The sequence below is a fragment of the Panulirus ornatus genome, chromosome 27 (genome assembly GCF_036320965.1).
Source record: "Panulirus ornatus isolate Po-2019 chromosome 27, ASM3632096v1, whole genome shotgun sequence".
Lineage (NCBI taxonomy): Eukaryota > Metazoa > Arthropoda > Malacostraca > Decapoda > Palinuridae > Panulirus > Panulirus ornatus.
Window position 1 is genome coordinate 17,725,500 of NC_092250.1, and position 19,560 is coordinate 17,745,059.

A 19,560-nucleotide genomic window follows, 5' to 3' on the forward strand; every position below is an offset into this window, starting at 1 on the left:
GGGCGCGGGGGGGGGGCGGGCCCTGGCATTCTTGGTGGCTACTGGAACATCTGCTCTTCCCCTCGCCTACCTCAAGGTCAGGAGGCCGCTCATTCCACAACAGGAGAGTGTCTCTCTCTCTCTCTATCAAAGGGGGGAAGGAGGAGACGAGAGGCGAATGCTGAGAAAAATGTGTACCATTACCATATGAGGGAGGTCAAGGCTGTCATGCCGTCACCTCGAGGAGGAGTAACACCTCACACTCGAGACTTGTAGTGTAGAGAGGCGGGGTGTCACTTCGAGGATTACTGGAGGTGAGGGAGGAAGGGAGGAGAGTGAGTAAAAGTGTTCCAAGTGTGTGTGTGTGTGTGTGTGTGTGTGTGTGTGTGTGTGGTGGTCATACGAGACAACTGAGGCGGAGGGTCCGGGTTCGACTCCTGCTGGGGTCGACCAGGGATGTTCTGTTGACATCACAGCCCCGGAGAACACACACACACACACACACACACACACACACACACACACACACACACACGAAAGTTTTTTTTTAATATCTTGGATTCACTTTACCGTCAGCAGCAATTTTAACATCTGAGGGACGATCAACCATGTTAACATCCAGGGACCATAATCAGCATCAGTGTTAACATCCACGGACCATCATCAGCAATGTTAAACATCCACGGACCATCATCATCAATTGTTAACATCCATGATCCATTACCATCAACAACTCTTAACACAGCTACAACATTAGCAACTGGAACATCATTTAGAACTACAACATCGACCACAACCCCTCCATCTAACTCAACTCCCTCAACAACCACAGCCACTAGAACACATACACCTACATCTACTGAAAGGTTATCCACTACTACATCTACAGAGGTACCCCCTACAATAGCTACGAACTGACTCTGTCTACAACCTCTATAACTAGCCCAACCACATGTACTGATACAACACCCACAACTACAACTGCTACGGCAACAATCTTCACGATAAAGCCTGAAACCATATTATCAATGACCCAATATGACCCCCACAACCAGACAGTCCCGTCCATAGGAACCCCCACAACCAGACAGTCCCGTCCATAGGAACCCCCACAACCAGACACTCCCGTCCATATGAACCCCCACAACCAGACAGTCCCGTCCATAGGAACCCCCACAACCAGACAGTCCCGTCCATAGGAACCCCCACAACCAGACAGTCCCGTCCATAGGAACCTCCACAACCAGACAGTCCCGTCCATATGAACCCCCACAACCAGACAGTCCCGTCCATAGGAACCCCCACAACCAGACAGTCCCGTCCATAGGAACCCACGACAACCAGACAGTCCCGTCCATAGGAACCCCCACAACCAGACAGTCCCGTCCATATGAACCCCCACAACCAGACAGTCCCGTCCATAGGAACCCCCACAACCAGACAGTCCCGTCCATAGGAACCCACGACAACCAGACAGTCCCGTCCATAGGAACCCCCACAACCAGACAGTCCCGTCCATAGGAACCTCCACAACCAGACAGTCCCGTCCATAGGAACCCCCACAACCAGACAGTCCCGTCCATAGGAACCCCCACAACCAGACAGTCCCGTCCATAGGAACCCCCACAACCAGACAGTCCCGTCCATAGGAACCCCCACAACCAGACAGTCCCGTCCATAGGAACCCCCACAACCAGACAGTCCCGTCCATAGGAACCTCCACAACCAGACAGTCCCGTCTACAAAAATAAAAACAGACTGTCCCTGAACCAGAACCGGCCCACAACCAGACTGACCCACTACCAGAACCCACACAGCCAAGCTGTCCCTCTACCAGAACCCGGCCACAACCAGACTGTCCTTCTACCAGAACCCGGCCACACCAGACTGTCCCATTACCAGAACCCACCCACATCCAGGCTATCCCTCTACCAGAACCCGCCCACAACCAGACTGACCAACTACCAGAACCCACACAACCAAACTGTCCCACTACCAAACCCGCCCCTCCTCCATCCAGGTTATCCCTCTAATAGAACCCCCCCACATCCAGGCTGTCCCTCTACCAGAAGCCGCCCACAACCACGCCCGTGGGAGAGGAGAGGGAGAGAGGGGGCGATGATGGGGCAGTGAGTGTTCAGGAAGGAATGCTGTTTATGGTTGATAAGGCGTTATCTGCGGCAGTGATACAGCCACGACATTAAGCGATAAGCTTGGGGTGGGGGGGAGTTCTACACTACTAGACCACCTGACTCACAGAGCCATGGTGGTGGGGTCAGAAACACGGAGGAGCGGAACCTGGCCATTTCCTACAGCCACACCAACCTCTCTCTCTCTCTCTCTCTCTCTCTCTCTCTCTCTCTCTCTCTCTCTCTCTCTCTCTCTCTCTCTCTCTCTCTCTCTCTCTCTCTATCTATCTATCTATATATATATATATATATATATATATATATATATATATATATATATATATGTATAAGACAAACGAACCACCGTCTCATTTTCCTCTACGCTTTCGCAATTCCATTTCTCCAATCTGATGTACGTTCTTGCCATCCATGCTATGAAAAATGATAATGTAATTGATTACATGGTCAAAGTAATCGTAACGGTAATCAATCAGAGTCGTTATGTTAATGGTCATGGGTTATTTTCCTCTAAGGCGTACCTTATGCTGGGTCTTATTCCCTCTGCAGTTTCACTGTGTGAAGGAAAGTGATATTATGCCCGTTCATGTGAGGAGCTGAGCATTCGAAGACCTAGAAATGGAAACAGCCAACTCAGCCCCTCGGAGCCTGGACATACGAGAGACGCTATGCCCAGCGTTCATCCCGTCCCGAGGGGTTCCAACCCTTGCACTTGCCACCACGCTCAGCTGACGTGTGTGTGTGTGTGTGTGTGTGTGTGTGTGTGTGTGTGTTGATCTCCTTCAAGAAAGACATGATAGATGACACGAACTTGGGAGATGATGTAGAGATTCTGGGGTAGATAGATAGAGGTGTCGTCTACTACCCCACCTACGCCTCATCCCTGTAGAATGTAGCGACGACAGTCTACATCACGTAGCAGTCGTGGTACCCACCTAACATTACTAGCGGCTACTCTCTCCATTCCACTACCCGCTTCACCTCGCCACCACCACCTCGCCACTAATTCACTTGCTCATGACTTTTTTTTTCTATGATTTTCCGCACGGAAGGTTAGTTGGCATTTGGCACATTCCGGGATGGTCGTCTTACGGAAAATAACGGGGGGGGGGGGGGGGGGGAGTAGTCTCAGGGAATGTATTCCTGTTGTTACGTTTGACTCGTGGATACCGCAAGGTTCCGCCTTGCTCCGCCTCTGTTTGTGATTAATACGCGCCTTCCTGTTGCTTCCCACAGTTTATGTGCGGAGACCAGCCACACGAGGATGGACCGTTAGGAATCCTCGTTTTACCCTTGAACAGTTAGGCAGTGGAATTCTCTTCCTTCTTTCGTCTTCCCCTCTTCTAACAACCTCTCTAACTTTAGAGGTTTACCAACACCTAAAACGCTCTTTAATACCTGCATTCCCCTCCTCATATCCCATTTTCCTTTCACGTGTGAGTCACTTCAGAAAACGAAGGATAAGAATGAACTGCAAAATCTCTTACGTCTGTCGATGGGAGCATCACCTGCAGGTGTGCTGGCCGACCATGGAGGAGGTCACTGTAGTCCAGACTCAGTCAAGCCAGGTTCGGAAATGTTCATAAAGCACTCGCAAGATTTAGAAGAAAAGAAAAAAAAAAGATCGATAGAGATAAGAAAAGCACTTGAGGAAGAACCGACAAGAGGAGGAGAAGAGCCTTGAAGAGACCTTATCAGTGACCAGCGTCGGTACACACTACTACAGTGCACATCTTTCCTTACCCCACACCCAGACAACAACGTTCACACTTCAGGGGGCCAGGCCATACATAACACGAACCTCGGGCTGGGCGTCTCTGATGGTGTACACTCCTCGGCAGACTCCAGGAAGAGGAGAAGTTACGAAGGGGGACAGAGGAAGGCAGACGAACGACCACTTACATCAAGGTATCGCACACGACTAAGGGCGGTCGGCTGAAGGATTTCAAATGTTGTGGTTGAAGACAGGAGACAGCAGGAGGGGCGAGCAGTGTTCCTTTGTACGGTGATCCTTAGAGCACGACGGTACGAACCCTTGAGCACGACGGTACGAACCCTTGAGCACGACGGTACGACTTTGGAGCACGACAGTAGGACCCTTGAGCTCGACGGTACGACCCTGGAAGACGACGGTGCGAACCCTTGAGCACGACGGTACGCACGACCCTGGAACACGACGGTACGACCCTTGGGTATGATGGCCAGGCCTTTAACCTGACCCTCAAAACTCGAAGTGGAATAATGGGACCACCCACTCATCAGTGGGAGTCACCTACATCACCCACCTACCACCTACAGTGTCTTCTCATCACCTGTACCACAGAGCCACCACAAATGACACCACTTACCCAACGCCCACGCCACCTGCTGGCCACCAACGTGCTATTTATTAGGTCCCACCTACACCTATTATCTATACGGACAAACACCTCCACTCCCATACCACTACACTCACAACTCTCCCACAACCTGCACCACCTAACAACCGTCCGTTTCACCTGATAACCAGCTCTCCCACTTACACTACAGACTGACCACCTAGCAATCACCTCACCATCACCATCGTCTAGCCAGAGCCACCTGCATCTCTCACGCATCACCTACACCTGACACCTACACCACACAAGAGCCACCTACACTAACTACAACTATCTACATCGTCAGAGAGACTGTATTTATACTAACAGCACCGAATGACCACCTACACCACCTACAGACGACCACCTACACCACTTAGGGACGACCCCGCTACGCCACCTAAAGACGGACCCTCTGCGCCAGCTAGGGACGACCCTCTACGCCAGATAGGGACGACCCTCTACGACACCTAGGCTGGACGCTAGGCGGCGGGGGGCTCTGGCTGTGACGTCATCAGCACGGAATGCCAAGAGCGGCCGTGTTTTTGAGGGATGTTTGTGTCTGTCTCTCGTGCCCGCCTGGCCAACGACCCCGTGTGTGTGTGTGTGTGTGTGTGTGTGTGTGTGTGTGTGTGTGTGTGTGTGTGTAATTGCTTATCTGTACTATAAGGGGAGGACATTCTACACTCGTGGGGGCCCTATCTATTGAACTTTATAATACAATTTCTTTAAGAACCCATTATGCTCTCCACATCCACAGTTACATCACTCGGTTGTACGCCATTCATCCACTACTCGTACACTACCATCACATTTCTTGACATCCTTTTAAAACGAGTTTGCTGCTCGTGTTATGGTCTGCTGTCCTATCCCAGCGTATGAGGAAGAACTGTTCATTGTTGACGTTACTGAACTGTACTTCAAACTTTATAAAGGTTAGGTAGATCATCCCTGGGTCTTTCTTTTACTCTGGACGAGATCTTGCAGTCACAAAACCTTTCCCCTGTAACGCAGCTCTGTAACAATGTTGTCCAGATATCTACCAGCAGACAATTTGTCCCCTTTAGCATTCTCCTGATGTGGGGTTCTGGCTATAGGTAAGGGCAAGGTCGATTCTTAACTCCCTCACACACACACACACACACACACACACACACACACACACACACACACACACCTGCAGCTAATTCCCTAATGGATCATTTTACTATCGGGGCATTGTGTCACGTTTAACTGCCTAACCTGTAATCACCTATTTGACTGGCTGTTTGTAATTACCTATTTTTACCGTTCGGGGAGGGAGATCTACACTCGTGGGGGCCCCACGCGTCTCCTTGAACTTTCTAAACCGTCGCACAACTTCTTAAACTTCTGTACGCTGTTCACGATCACTACCTCATAACTCAGCTTATTCCATTCATCATCCACTTGTGTGTGTGTGTGTGTGGGGGGGGGGGGGGGGTTGACCCACCCATCTATTACCGCAGACCTCCGGACGAACACGAGTACACTTGATAGACATGTAGTAGGTCGGGGGAGCTCCGGGGCCCGGGCGCCGATCTGTATCTCGTGACTGGGCCTTGGGGGGGCTGTGGTGGGAGGCCCCCCTGACCCCCCCCCCCCCAGTACTCCCCGGGAAATACCGTGGTATTTAGGGCAGCGTGACCTGGAGGCTGGACGTATGGTTATTGTTGTATCGTAGCTTGGACCTCCTGGACACGACGGCGGGGGTCAGGTCAAAAGCCAGGCCAAGAAGGGCCGTGCCGTCGTGCTCACGGGTTGTACCGTCTTGCTTCAGGGTCGTCGTACCGTCGTGCTCAAGGGCCGTACCGTTAAGGATCGTACCGTCGTGCTCACGAGTTGTACCGTCTTGCTTCAGGGTCGTACCGTCGTGCTCAAGGGCCGTACCGTCTTGCTTAAGGATCGTTCCGTCGTTCTCAAGGGCCGTACCGTTAAGGGTCGTCCCGTCTTGCTCAAGGGCCGTACCATTAAGGAACGTACCGTCGTGCTCACGGGTTGTACCCTCTTGGTTAAGGGTCGTACCGTCGTGCTCAAGGGCTGGACCGTCGTGCTAAAGAAGCCAAGTAATGTGTATTTTCTCCTCTGGTTTGCTTGGAAGGTCGTATTACATCCACCGTACGTCGCTTGTATGAGGTCTTTTACCTTTTACTGAGCGTCGTTATTACGGGAGGTAAACATGACAACGTTGAAGTGTTCTTTATATTACACAGCTGTTTCCTTCGTCTGATTGAGAAATTGACCAATTTGACCGAAGTGGATTCGGGTCAGCGGCATGTACAGTTTAGGTCTGTGGCTGAACCACTGTGATCTCCAGACTTTACTGTGGGTGTGCAATGGAATCATGGCTGACTGGAATGACAGGTGATGATCTGGAATGACAGTGGACTGTCTGGAATGAGAATGGACTGTCTGGAATGACAGAGGGTGATCTGGAATGACTGAAGATGGTCTGGAATGAGAATGGACTGTCTGGAATGACAGAGGGTGATCTGGAATGACTGAAGATGGTCTGGAATGAGAATGGACTGTCTGGAATGAGAATGGACTGTCTGGAATGACAGGTGATGGTCTGGAATGACAGGTGATGGTCTGGAATGAGAATGGACTGTCTGAAATGACAAGAGGGTGATCCGGAATGACAGGTGATGGTCTGGAATGAGAATGGACTGTCTGGAATGACAGAGTGTGATCTGGAATGATCGAGGATGACAACTGGATGGTCTGGAATGCCAGAGACCGGGTGTGGAATGACACAGGCTGTGGGAGGCGGGTCGCCTGTGGAATGTTCAGAGAGGAGAACAGGCGGACGGGTTGGACCAGCAGGTCTCATCTGTATGTCTGAGGGATGTTATGAGAGAGAGAGAGAGAGAGAGAGAGAGAGAGAGAGAGAGAGAGAGAGAGAGAGAGAGAGAGAGAGAGAGAGAGAGAGAGAGAGAGAGGAGCACACACACACACACATACACACACACACACACACACACACACACACACACACACACACACACACTTCTAGGCGCTTACTCGACATGAAGTAAATGTGAAGATCCAGATGTAGGAAGTGGTGTGTGTGTGTGTGTGTGTGTGTGTGTGTGTGTGTGTGTGTGTGTGGTCAGGAGAGAGTGGGCGGGATGGTGAGGTGTGGAGTGAGGAGGGGCGGGACCGCAGACTGAGTACGGACGCTCCTGAGGGAATAACAATGTCCAGAAATCGGGATTACTGAACTGTGGGGGAAGCTCCCCACCTGACTCCCTCCCTCCAGCACCAGAACTGTGGAATCCCCTTCTACTCTTCGTCTTTCCCTCCTTCCTATAATCTTCCTACCTTTCCAATAGTAGTGCTGAAGTGGTACTCTCGGGTCTTGCTGTAGTCAAGACGTATGTTAAGTACTGCTCTTGCTGTGGTCTAGTAGTGGGCTCTGGTGTGGTCTAGATGTGATCCTAGTAGTGGGCTCTGGTGTGGTCTAGATGTGATCCTAGTAGTGGGCTCTGGTGTGGTCTAGATGTGATCCTAGTAGTGGGCTCTGGTGTGGTCTAGATGTGATCCTAGTAGTGGCCTCAGGTGTGGTCTAGATGTGATCCTAGTAGTGGGCTCTGGTGTGGTCTAGATGTGATCCTAGTAGTGGGCTCTGGTGTGGTCTAGATGTGATCCTAGTAGTGGCCTCAGGTGTGGTCTAGATGTGATCCTAGTAGTGGGCTCTGGTGTGGTCTAGATGTGATCCTAGTAGTGGCCTCTGGTGTGGTCTAGATGTGATCCTCGTAGTGGCCTCTGGTGTGGTCTAGATGTGATCCTAGTTGTAGTTTCTCTGATATAGAACTGCTGTGATCTTAGTAGTGATCTCTCTTAATACGGTTTAGATGTGATCTTAGCCAGTGGTCTGTCTGATGGAGTATATATGTAATCGTAGCAGGTGTTTCTGATGTAGTCCAGGTGTGATCTTAGTGGTCTCAGAAGTCTACATGTGTGATCTTGGATGTAGAGATGTGATCTTACAACAGTAGTAGTTGCCTGGTGGCGTGGTTGGATTAATTTGTTTTTCCTCCCACGGGTGTTGTGTTATCTCGTGGTCTGTGTTGTGGTCTGAGGCTCGAGCCGGGTCTTCGTGTGGCGAGGGGGGGGGTGGGGGGAGGGCCCACAATGCTAACCATGACACCATGACGATGGTAACATGGTAGTGTTGAGGGTTGCAAGGTATTAAACATAATGGTCGTACGGTAATACTCACGGTAACGTGGTGTGTTAATGGTAACTAGGTCATGTTAATGGTTGTATCGTGTTAACGATAATGGGTCATATTGATGGTTTTATGTCCTTGACATAATGGTAATATTGATGCTTACATGGCCTTAACATCATGGCAATGATGAAACGGACAAAATGTTAGAATTCTTCCACCACGTCGTTAATAAGTGTTAAGCAGTGTTAACCTTGTTAATAAATGTTAAGCAGTTTAACCTTGTGACATGATGGTCATATAATCATAACAAACATAAATATTCAGTAAGCTGATGACTTAAGGATGACGTCACGTCGATGAACACATCAGTGACGCAACTGGGAGGAGTTGACGTCAGTGCTCTGGTTCCTAAACATGGCTTTTTCGATTCGATCCTGTTTTTGTTCTTATGACCGATCTATACGGGCAGGATACGAACCCCTTCACTGCTCTCACCAGTCAATGACGTATGTTGCAAGAGACGACATGCTTGACCCACAGGCCATAAATATAACTAATTACATTGTGGTTTGCTTTTTTGTGGTAATCCATGTAATTATAGTATACATTGCTCAAGGGCTATTATGACATAATTATTTTTCTTATTGCAATGGTTATGAGACTAAGGTGTTCTGGTACATGATTCGTTTATACAAGTTATTCAGACGCATCTACATACAGAGATCGACCATCATACACACACACACACACACACACACACACACACCTCCGTGGTGTAGCGGTTAACGCTAATGACCGTCACGCATGCATGGGTTCGAATCCTGGTCGCGGCAGCCGATCCACAGTCCACCCAGCTGTTCATCCTCCCCTAAGGGCTGGTCGATAGAATGGGTACCTAGCATAGGCTAGAATGCGCGCGCTTGTGTGTGTGTGTGTGTGTGTGTGTGTGTGTGTGTGTGTATACATAGGAGTAAAGACATGGTACATATATATACAAGGTTAAGAAGACGGGGCAACACGAGTGTAAAACTCTCTCTCTCTCCGTAGCACACAAACAGTAACCACATGCACGTGTACACACACACACACACACACACACACACACACACACACACCCGTATGCACATCCTTTTAGTCTTGAAACCAGTTTGATGATACCAAAGGTAAACAATTCTTTGAAAGATACAATGGTAAAACAATCAGAGGATATGACATGAACTTCAGAAACTGATCACAAAAACATATGTGTAAGATATATAAAGAAGTATTTTCATAATGTAAGATTGAGGAATGAATGGAATAAAGTGAACGTGGACAATGTGAATGCTGAGTTAATATACGCTTGAACAGTTTTTTGACAACGTTCAAGAGGTGTGAAGTGAATAATTACACCTCTCCGTACAGTACAAATAAGTAATTACATATAGATAATGAGTAATTACACCTCTCCGTACAGTACAAATAAGTAATTACATATAGATAATGAGTAATTACACCTCTCCTTACAGTACATATAAGTAATTACAAACAGATGAGTAATTATATCTCTCCGTACGGTACAAAGAGGTAATTACACAGACAATGAGTAATTACCCCTTTCTGTACAGTACAAATAGGTAATTACATCTCTTCGTACGGTACAAATAGGTAATTACACAGATAATGAGTAATTACACCTCTCCGTACAGTACAAATAGGTAATTACAGACATAATGAGTAATTACACCTCTCCGTACAGTACAAATAGGTAATTACAAACAGATACTGAGTAATTACACAAGCCCTCATCAATACAGGAGAAGCATAACAGTTTAGTGGAGCGAGCGCGGGAAGTCAGGTGTTCAAGCTTTAACACTTCAAAAAAAAAAAGAGAAAAACCTCTCCTCTCTTTAAGCCTGGACGTGAGCACTTGGACCGCTCTACCATCCTCATTACTGCAGAAAAACCAGACTTCATTATGTAAACACCAGCTGCAGTTTACACTGGAACCGCAGACAACGCAACTGCATCACACAAATAAAATAAATAAATATATAAAACAAACAAACAACAATTTGCGAGGAACTGGGTGGGATGAAACGCAACAAGTGTCTGTTGTGTTTGTTTGTTTCTCTGCACTTGACCTTGACTTGGTCGGCGGGTTGGCACGGAATCTGACCCCGCTGGTATTCTACGACGGCTTGATGGTCATCACTGTCGCTCACAGATGACCCAGCTTGACCTCCCGGGCTGGGGTGGGGGAGGGGGGAGGAAGAGGGTGGGGTGGTGGGGGGGGAGGAGGAGGGCGTATAGTGGTATAATGTGTGGCTGGGGAGGGAAGCCGGGCGTGCAGGGTTGTGGACGAGTCTTGGCCCGGTGTCATGATCCTAGCATTCCGACGCACTGACTCATGACCAGTTACTTCCACACCTGCACGCACACACACACACACACGCACACGCGCACACACACACACACACACACACACATGACCCCGTGTACGCCGGCCTCGCACCTACACGAGCCTTCACACACGCCCTCTGGGGCGTCCCGCGGCCGACCGGGCACGCAGCGCCCACCTCGCTTGTCTCATCGCTACTGACGCTCGGGCGTCCGCCCGTCCTCACCAGCTACACCGCCCGCCGTCTCCTGTTATTCTGCCGGACGGGGTGGCGTTATTCGGCCGGCGGGTACCATTATCCTCCCCGACTGATCGTGTTATCCATCCGGATGGTCGCGTTATACTGCCGGCTGGTGGCGTTATCCTGCCGGCTGGTGATGGATACCCTGACGGCATTATTTTGCTGATCCTGCCGCTATGATGACGGACGGTGGTGTTATCCTCGGCTCAACTGGTGTTTATTTTGTTCTCCTGCAACTGTCTGCTTGTCTTTGTTATTGTTTACACCTTTATCTACATCACCCCAACGCTAAATGTAAAGTTATGACATCAACATACCATACTTCATAAGATACGTTAAGGATATTTTGTGTAGGACGTTTATGTTGACTAATTAGATATAGATAATAAGTAGATATAGATCATTTCAAATTGTTTTCATCTCATATTTATGTCATGGTTCAATTATGTAGGATGTTGATAATGTATTACATGTTGCTTTTTATCATGTAAGCCCAGTAAAACCTAGCTACACTTTGTAGAGATGGTATCGAGTCTGATGAACTATTTCACTTAACGATTTTATAATACTATAACCTCCATGGCACCATAATCTCTCCTCATCACCATGATGGCACCATAACTTCCCCTCACCACCATGATGGAACCATAACTCCCCCTCACCACCATGATGGAACCATAACTCCCCCTCACCACCATGATGGCACCATATCTCCCCCTCACCACCATGATGGAACCATAACTCCCCCTCACCACCATGATGGCACCATATCTCCCCCTCACCACCATGATGGCACCATATCTCCCCCTCACCACCAGGATGGAACCATAACTCCCCATCATCACCATGATGGCACCATAACTCCCCCTCACCACCATGATGGCACCATATCTCCCCCTCACCACCATGATGGAACCATAACTCCCCCTCACCACCATGATGGCACCATATCTCCCCCTCACCACCAGGATGGAACCATAACTCCCCATCATCACCATGATGGCACCACAACCCCTCCTTACCACCAAGATGGAACCATAACTCCCCCTCACCATGATGGCACTATAATCCCCCTCACCAACAACACAGCACCATAACCCTCTTACTTTCATGACAATAACTCCATCACCCCCGTAATGGCACCATAACCCACTCACCCCTACCGTGATAGGGCCATACCCCCTGCCACTACCACCATTATGGCACCATAACCTCAACGCCACTACCATCATGGCACAATGAGTGGCAACCTAACCCCCCCCTGCACCAACATCATGGCACCATCATCTCCTCACCATCATAATGACATCCAAAACCCCAGCATCTGTCTTTCCTCCTCCCCCTGTAAGCCTTGAACGAGGCCTCATGATCAGTGTGGTGTCAGGGGCAGCAACCACCACACCACCCCACCCTCACTACTATGGTGGCACCATAACCCCACCACCATGACGGCACCATAATTACCGTGTCTCTCTCCCCCCTGCAGGCCTTGAGCATGGGCTAGGATCAGTATGGTGTCAGGGAGTGCGGTGGGAGGCGGCGCGGTCACTCCACAGCACAAGTATGTGTCGGTCACCCTCATCACGGACGAGACGCTCACTTTCGCCGCTGAGGTGAGTCACTTTCAAGGGCTGAGGGGAGTCCTCAGCCCCTGTGTTAGCTAGGAGATGTCCTTTCAGGCCCTGTGGTAGCTAGGACAAGCCCTTTGAGGCCCTGTGGTAGCTAGGACAGGCCCTTTCAGGCCCTGTGGTAGCTAGGACAGGCCCTTTCAGGCACTGTGGTAGCTAGGAGAGGCCCGTCTACCACTGTGGCAGCTAGGGAGGCCTCCTCAGTCACAGTACAAGCTAAGTGGCTAGGAGGCCTCAGCCATAGTGCTAACCAGGTCTTCACGACGCCATATATGTGGGGTGCCAGTTGGATGGTAGCCTCACCACCAGGCTGTCTCTACCTCTTTCATGACAGTGGAACACGTAAGGGGGGTCTCTCCGTCACGTAAGGGGGGTCTCTCCGTCATGTAAGGGGGGTCTCTCCGTCACGTAAGGGGGTCTCTCCGTATTCCCCAAAGGGACCTCTTGCTGTACATTCTCCAGGGGGGGACTTTCCCCCAACGTACACTTCTCGATGGTTCCCACGTCACACTCCCCCAGTCGGGTCTCCCCACATTCCTCACGTCAGAACATCACCTACGTGTCGCCAAGAACACCCCCAGAACAGCGCTACCTCTGCATTCAAATCACCCGCCTCCGGTACTCGCAACGTGCCTGAAGATTGCCGAAGCGCACACCTCCAGCTCTTCCCAGGACACGAGCCTTCCTTCCTCACTCGTCCTGCAAACTGGGGCACGAGCTCTCCAAAACTGCCGATGCACTCGTTTTCCTCCCCGAGCACTCTCATGTCTCGCTTACCCTTGTTGCCAGGGCCCTCTGGAATCCCCTCGGGGTTCTTCCCCAAGTGCTCCACTTTAACCAGAGGATCACCGCACACTGTGCACACTTCCTGGGGCCCCTCTACCACTATACAGCCCATGGTGATATCCCATACAGCGCTCTACAGGGCAGGGCGGGGTCCTTCCGTCGTCACACTCCCTTATAGACCGGCCCTCTACATTACACTATCCATGGTGCGCCCTTTAGGGAGATACACACTACATTGTCCCGGAGGAAAACCTTTGTTACAGTCACGGGGAGCTAACACATTCTTACATTCATTACACCATGGGATGTCCTACAGCCTTACCAGGAAGACCTCCTCAATTACACACATACCACGGGGGTCCTACAGCCTTACCAGGAAGACCTCCTCAACTACACACATACCACGGGGGTCCTACAGCCTTACCAGGAAGACCTCTTCAACTACACATATCATTGGGGTCCTACAGCCTTACCAGGAAGACCTCCTCAACTACACATACCACAGGGGTCTTACAGCCTTACAAAGAAGACCTCCTCAACTACACATACCACGGGGGGTCCTACAGCCTTACCAGGAAGACCTCAACTGCACACATACCACGGGGGGTCCTACAGCCTTACCAGGAAGACCTCCTCAACTACACATACCACGGGGGGTCCTACAGCTTTACCAGGAAGACCTCAACTACACACATATCACGGGGGGTCCTACAGCCTTACTAGGAAGACCTCCTGAACTACACATACCACGGGGGGTCCTACAGCTTTACCAGGAAGACCTCAACTACACACATATCACGGGGGGTCCTACAGCCTTACTAGGAAGACCTCCTGAACTACACATACCACGGGGGCGCTCGCCTCCGTCAGGCTAGGGTTTTCCCGGGCTCTCCTGCGTCTTCCTGGTAGTCTCACAGTCCCGCCTACCCTCCCTCACCCTCGCTTTATTCCTTTCCTCTTTCCCTCCTTCCCTCCGCTGGGTCTCTCCCTCCGTCTGTGTCTCTCCCCTGTACGTGACGTCCGCGCAAGGCTCCGGGAAGTAATTCTGTGTTTCTTCCTAAAAGAAGGGCACTGATGACCGCAGGAACCACGTGTGAGACGCAGGTACAATGTATTACACCTTGTGGCCGGTTATGGGCGTGTGTGTGTGTGTGTTCGCCCGAGAACACACACACACACACACACACACACACACACACACACACACACACACACAGGTCAGGGAGGAGCCCTGCGCTGCCCCGTCCATCTCAGATCTGTCATCAAGAGTACTGTTCACTTTCACTTTCGGTACAGAGTACTCGGGCACACACTTTTCTACAAGTGATTGTAAAGTGATTCCAACAGATCCATGAAAGTGAGAGTATGTAGCACATATTTTTGAAAGTAGCTGGCGCTTTGGTTGTGGTGTTACGTGATGCCTGGTGTGTTATCATGTGTGTGTGTGTGTGTGTGTGGGAGTCGCTACCTCACGCGTGTTACCCCTTCATCCCTCCACATACCATGACACAACTCAGGTACGTCAATGATATGGCAGGCCAACTTTATTCTCTTCCGTGAAGATGGTTCCACCTTTCGTTGTAATGGTTCCTGCCCTTACATCATTATCATACTTCCAGTACACTATAACACTCACCTTATAGTATAACATTTCTCTTACATCAACATCCTTCCAGTACACTATAGCACTTCCCTTTCAGTATAACTCTTGTCGTACATTATCCTACTTCCAGTACACTATAGCACTTCCCTTTCAGTATAACACTTGTCGTACATTATCCTACTTCCAGTACACTATAGCACTTCCCTTACAGTATAACATTTGTACATTATCCTACTTCCAGTACACTATAGCACTTCCCTTACAGTATGACACTTCCACTACATTATCACACTTCCCTACACTGCCATAATCCCCTTACAGTATCACACTTCCCTTGCTCTACAGGACAATACCCGTACACTACCACAGTACCTCCCTCCACTACGACTGGCCGGAGAGAGAGAGAGAGAGAGAGAGAGAGAGAGAGAGAGAGAGAGAGAGAGAGAGAGAGAGAGAGAGAGAGGTAGTGTTAACCAACAGATGACCAGGTGGAGGCATTAACAATGGGTTCTACGGCGACAATAACCGTGTACAGAAGACACATTGACGCGTCTCAAGACGTGAGGTTCAGCCTCGGCCGCTTTCTTGGCGGGAACGACAGATGAGGTTACCGTCTCCTGGAAACGACAGGTGACGTACCGTCTCCTGGGAACGACAGGTGACGTACCGTCTCCCGGGAACGACAGGTGACGTACCGTCTCCTGGGAACGACAGACGAGGTACCGTCTCCTGGGAACGACAGGTGAGGTACTGTCTCACGCAAACGACAGGTGACGTACCGTCTCCCTCCACGAAGAACAACATGGAAAACCCCTCAAGCCCAGAGAGAGAACGACCGCGAACCTCCAAGCAGGAGGGAACGACATGCAATCCTCGTCCCAGCACGACACGCAGGTCCTCCCGTCCAGCACGACACGCAGGTCTTCCCATCCAACACGACACGCAGGTCCTCCCGTTCAGCACGACACGCAGGTCTTCCCATCCAGCACGACACGCAGGTCCTCCCGTCCAGCACGACACGCAGGTCCTCCCGTCCAGCACGACCCGCAGGCCCTCCCGTCCAGCACGACACGCAAGTTCTCCCGTCCAGTACGACCCGCAGGCCCTCCCGTCGAGCACGACACGCAGGTCCTCCCGTCCAGCACGACACGCAGGCCCTCCCGTCCAGCACGACACGCAAGTTCTCCGGTCCAGCACGACACGCAGGCCCTCCCGTCCAGCACGACACGCAAGTTCTCCCGTCCAGCACGACCCGCAGGCCCTCCCGTCCAGCAAGACACGCAGGTCCTCCCGTCCAGCACGACACGCAGGTCCTCCCGTCCAGCACGACACGCAGGTCCTCCAGGTGAGGACGAGTGATCACCTCCCGCCATACGCCAGGGCGTCTTCTAACGACACGTGAGGACTCGCACCTTCCTTACGCAGCCAAAGCCTCACACGCACACGACACCAGGGCGTACAACGCAACCCACCCATCTCCCCCACCCCCACCCAACCCCACTTCAACCCTCCCCCCCTCCACCACCTCCTCCGGAACGACAGACAACCCATCTGAGAGAAACCTCCCCTCCCTCCCCCTCCAAATAAAAAAAACACCCAGACAACAACCGTCTCCCTCAGTGAGACGGTTGGGGTTGTGTGGGAGCTGCTGCAAGAACTCTGTGTGTGTGTGTGTGTGTGTGTGTGTGTGTAGCCAGTCTTCCTTCCCCCCCCCCCCCCCCCCAGTAATCTCTGGGCTGGTTCCCCCAACTTTCACTGTAGCATCTTCCTCTCCCCCCAACCATCCCCCTCACCACCACATACCGGAGTGACAGGTGGGGGCGACCAAGAACACGTTGCAGTCTTTATTTGAGCGCGTGAGCTGGGGCTGTCGCGGTCGCCGTCGTACACGTGGCTCGAGTTAACGTACGCACGACGTAAATGTGCCCCACAGAGGGCTGGCGTTATCGTACGCGCGAGGTGCTTGTCGTACATGAAGCCAAAGTTAACGTACACTTAAGCCAGTTGTCTTACACGCGGCTGAAAGTTAACGTACGTTGCAGACAGTTCTCGTACATGACGCTGGTGTTAACGCACACTGAAGAAGGTAAGTTGTCTCACACGCGGCTAAGGTTAACGTACGTTCAAGATCGCTTTCGTACATGAGGCTAAAGTTCACATACGCACTAGTTGCCATCTTACACGAGGCTTAAGTTAACGTGCACTGGGGGCAGTTATCTTACATATGGCAGAGCTTAGCTTGGAGCACAAGGTAGTTATCTTACATGAGACTAAAGTTAACGTGCACTGAGGGTAGTTATCTTACATGAGATTAGAATTAACATGTACTCAAGAGGTAGCAGTCGTACACATAGCCCAAGTTGCGGTACGCGCAAGGTGATAACTGTCGAACACGTGACGAAACCAAACTTACAGAAACGATAGTTATCGTACGCAAGGCTAAACTCCACATGCGCAGTCGGTAGTTGTCTTACGTAAGGCCGAAGTTAACGTTTGTCGTAGACGGAAAATGACAGTAATCGCAAGGAAATAGTTAACCTAGTGCTGAACGCGAGCATAGAATTGTTGTAGATAAAAACTTACCTATTTTTTTTCTTAGAGAGAGAGAGAGAGGTTGGTTCCCGTACGTGGGAGAGTATTATCGTATGCATGAGATGGTTTCTATAAACACCAGGTTGATGTATTCCCAGTAAAGTCATCGTACGGAGAGTTGTTTATCACCGTACTCGCTGGCTGACTGTGCGCGACGTCACAGGATATCGCCAGAGCGCAGGAATTTAGAACTTATGCTCAAGGCTTCCATTTATCGTACGTAGAACTCAGTTATTGCTCAAGGCTTCCATTTATCGTACGTAGGAGAACTCAGTTATTGAGACAACATGCTTGGGTATTTATGTCGCTGTTTAACACAGAGCATGGTCGAATTCTCAGTCGCTTCCTTTACTGATATATATATATATATATATATATATATATATATATATATATATATATATATATATATATATATATATATATATATATATATATATTCGTGGAGAAGGTATTCTAATTGACCTTTGTGAGCCAGAAGCCTGGCTGGGCAGGAGAAGCGGCCGATACGCCCTTGTTGCCTCATAAAAAGTAACAATTCGAGAAAAAAGTGGAACTTTGGCTTCCACTCTACCGAGAACAACAGAGGAAGAACATGGCTAGTGGACGTGTACGGCAACACAAGTGTGGTATACTGTAGACGTGGTGTACTGTAGGGGTGGTATACTGCAGGGGGTTATACTGTAGACGTGGTATACTGCAGGGGGTTATACTGGTATACTCTAGAGGTGGTATGCTGTAGGGTTGGTATACTGCAGGGGGTATACTGTAGGGGTGGTATACTGCAGACGTGGTATACTACAGGGGTGGTATACTGCAGGGGTGGTATACTGTAGAGGCAGTATACTGTAGAGGTGGTATACTGCAGGGAGGTATGCTGTAGAGGTGGTATACTGTAGGGGTGGTATACTGCAGGGGTGTTATACTGTAGGGGTTGTGTACTGTAGGCAGAGTTCTTGTATGGGAAAGCTACATGGAAATACGCAAACACTGTTTACAGCTGTGTAGCTGAGGGAGGGAACCCCACCACCACCACACTCGTTCATCAGTGATGTGCTGATGATGTCAGCTGGGAAGTGGTAGTCAGCTGATCATGTCCCGTCACCTGTCATCAATACTAACCCCCACCCCTCCCCTTCCCTCCCCCAACAGTCAGCACTCATCCAGATCACACAGCTAAACCCAACCCCATCCCCAACAGTTAGCTGACAACATTCTCTCCCCTCTCCAACAGTTAGCTGACAACATCCCCTCCCATCCCCAACAGTTAGCTGACAACATTCTCTCCCCTCTCCAACAGTTAGCTGACAACATCCCCTCCCCTCTCCAACAGTTAGCTGACAACATTCTCTCCCCTCTCCAACAGTTAGCTGACAACATCCCCTCCCCTCTCCAACAGTTAGCCGACAACATTCCCTCCCCTCTCCAACAGTTAGCCGACATCATTCCCTCCCCTCTCCAACAGTCAGCACCCCCTCCCCCCCTCCTTTCCCCCCTAAAGTCAACATGCCCTCTCCCCCTCCCCAACATGTAGAGCCCTTCCCCCTCCGCCCCAGCAGGAGGGACGGACGGACACACACCACCACCAGTCGTGGCCACGTCCGCTGCCACTCCTTGGATCACTTTATACGGTCACATTGTAATCTCCCAGG

General features: G+C 50.4%; 1 protein-coding gene across 2 annotated transcripts in view; it reads left to right on the forward strand.

The window, feature by feature from the left end:
* Positions 1 to 19,560, forward strand: part of ex (FERM domain containing expanded) — a 153,123-nt gene that overhangs the window by 25,422 nt on the left and 108,141 nt on the right. For both annotated transcript variants that reach the window (XM_071678272.1, XM_071678273.1), the window contains exon 2: positions 12,786 to 12,912. In XM_071678272.1, the coding sequence (XP_071534373.1) occupies positions 12,811 to 12,912 (102 nt within the window). In that variant the 5' untranslated portion in view covers positions 12,786 to 12,810. The remainder of the gene's footprint in view (positions 1 to 12,785; positions 12,913 to 19,560) is intronic.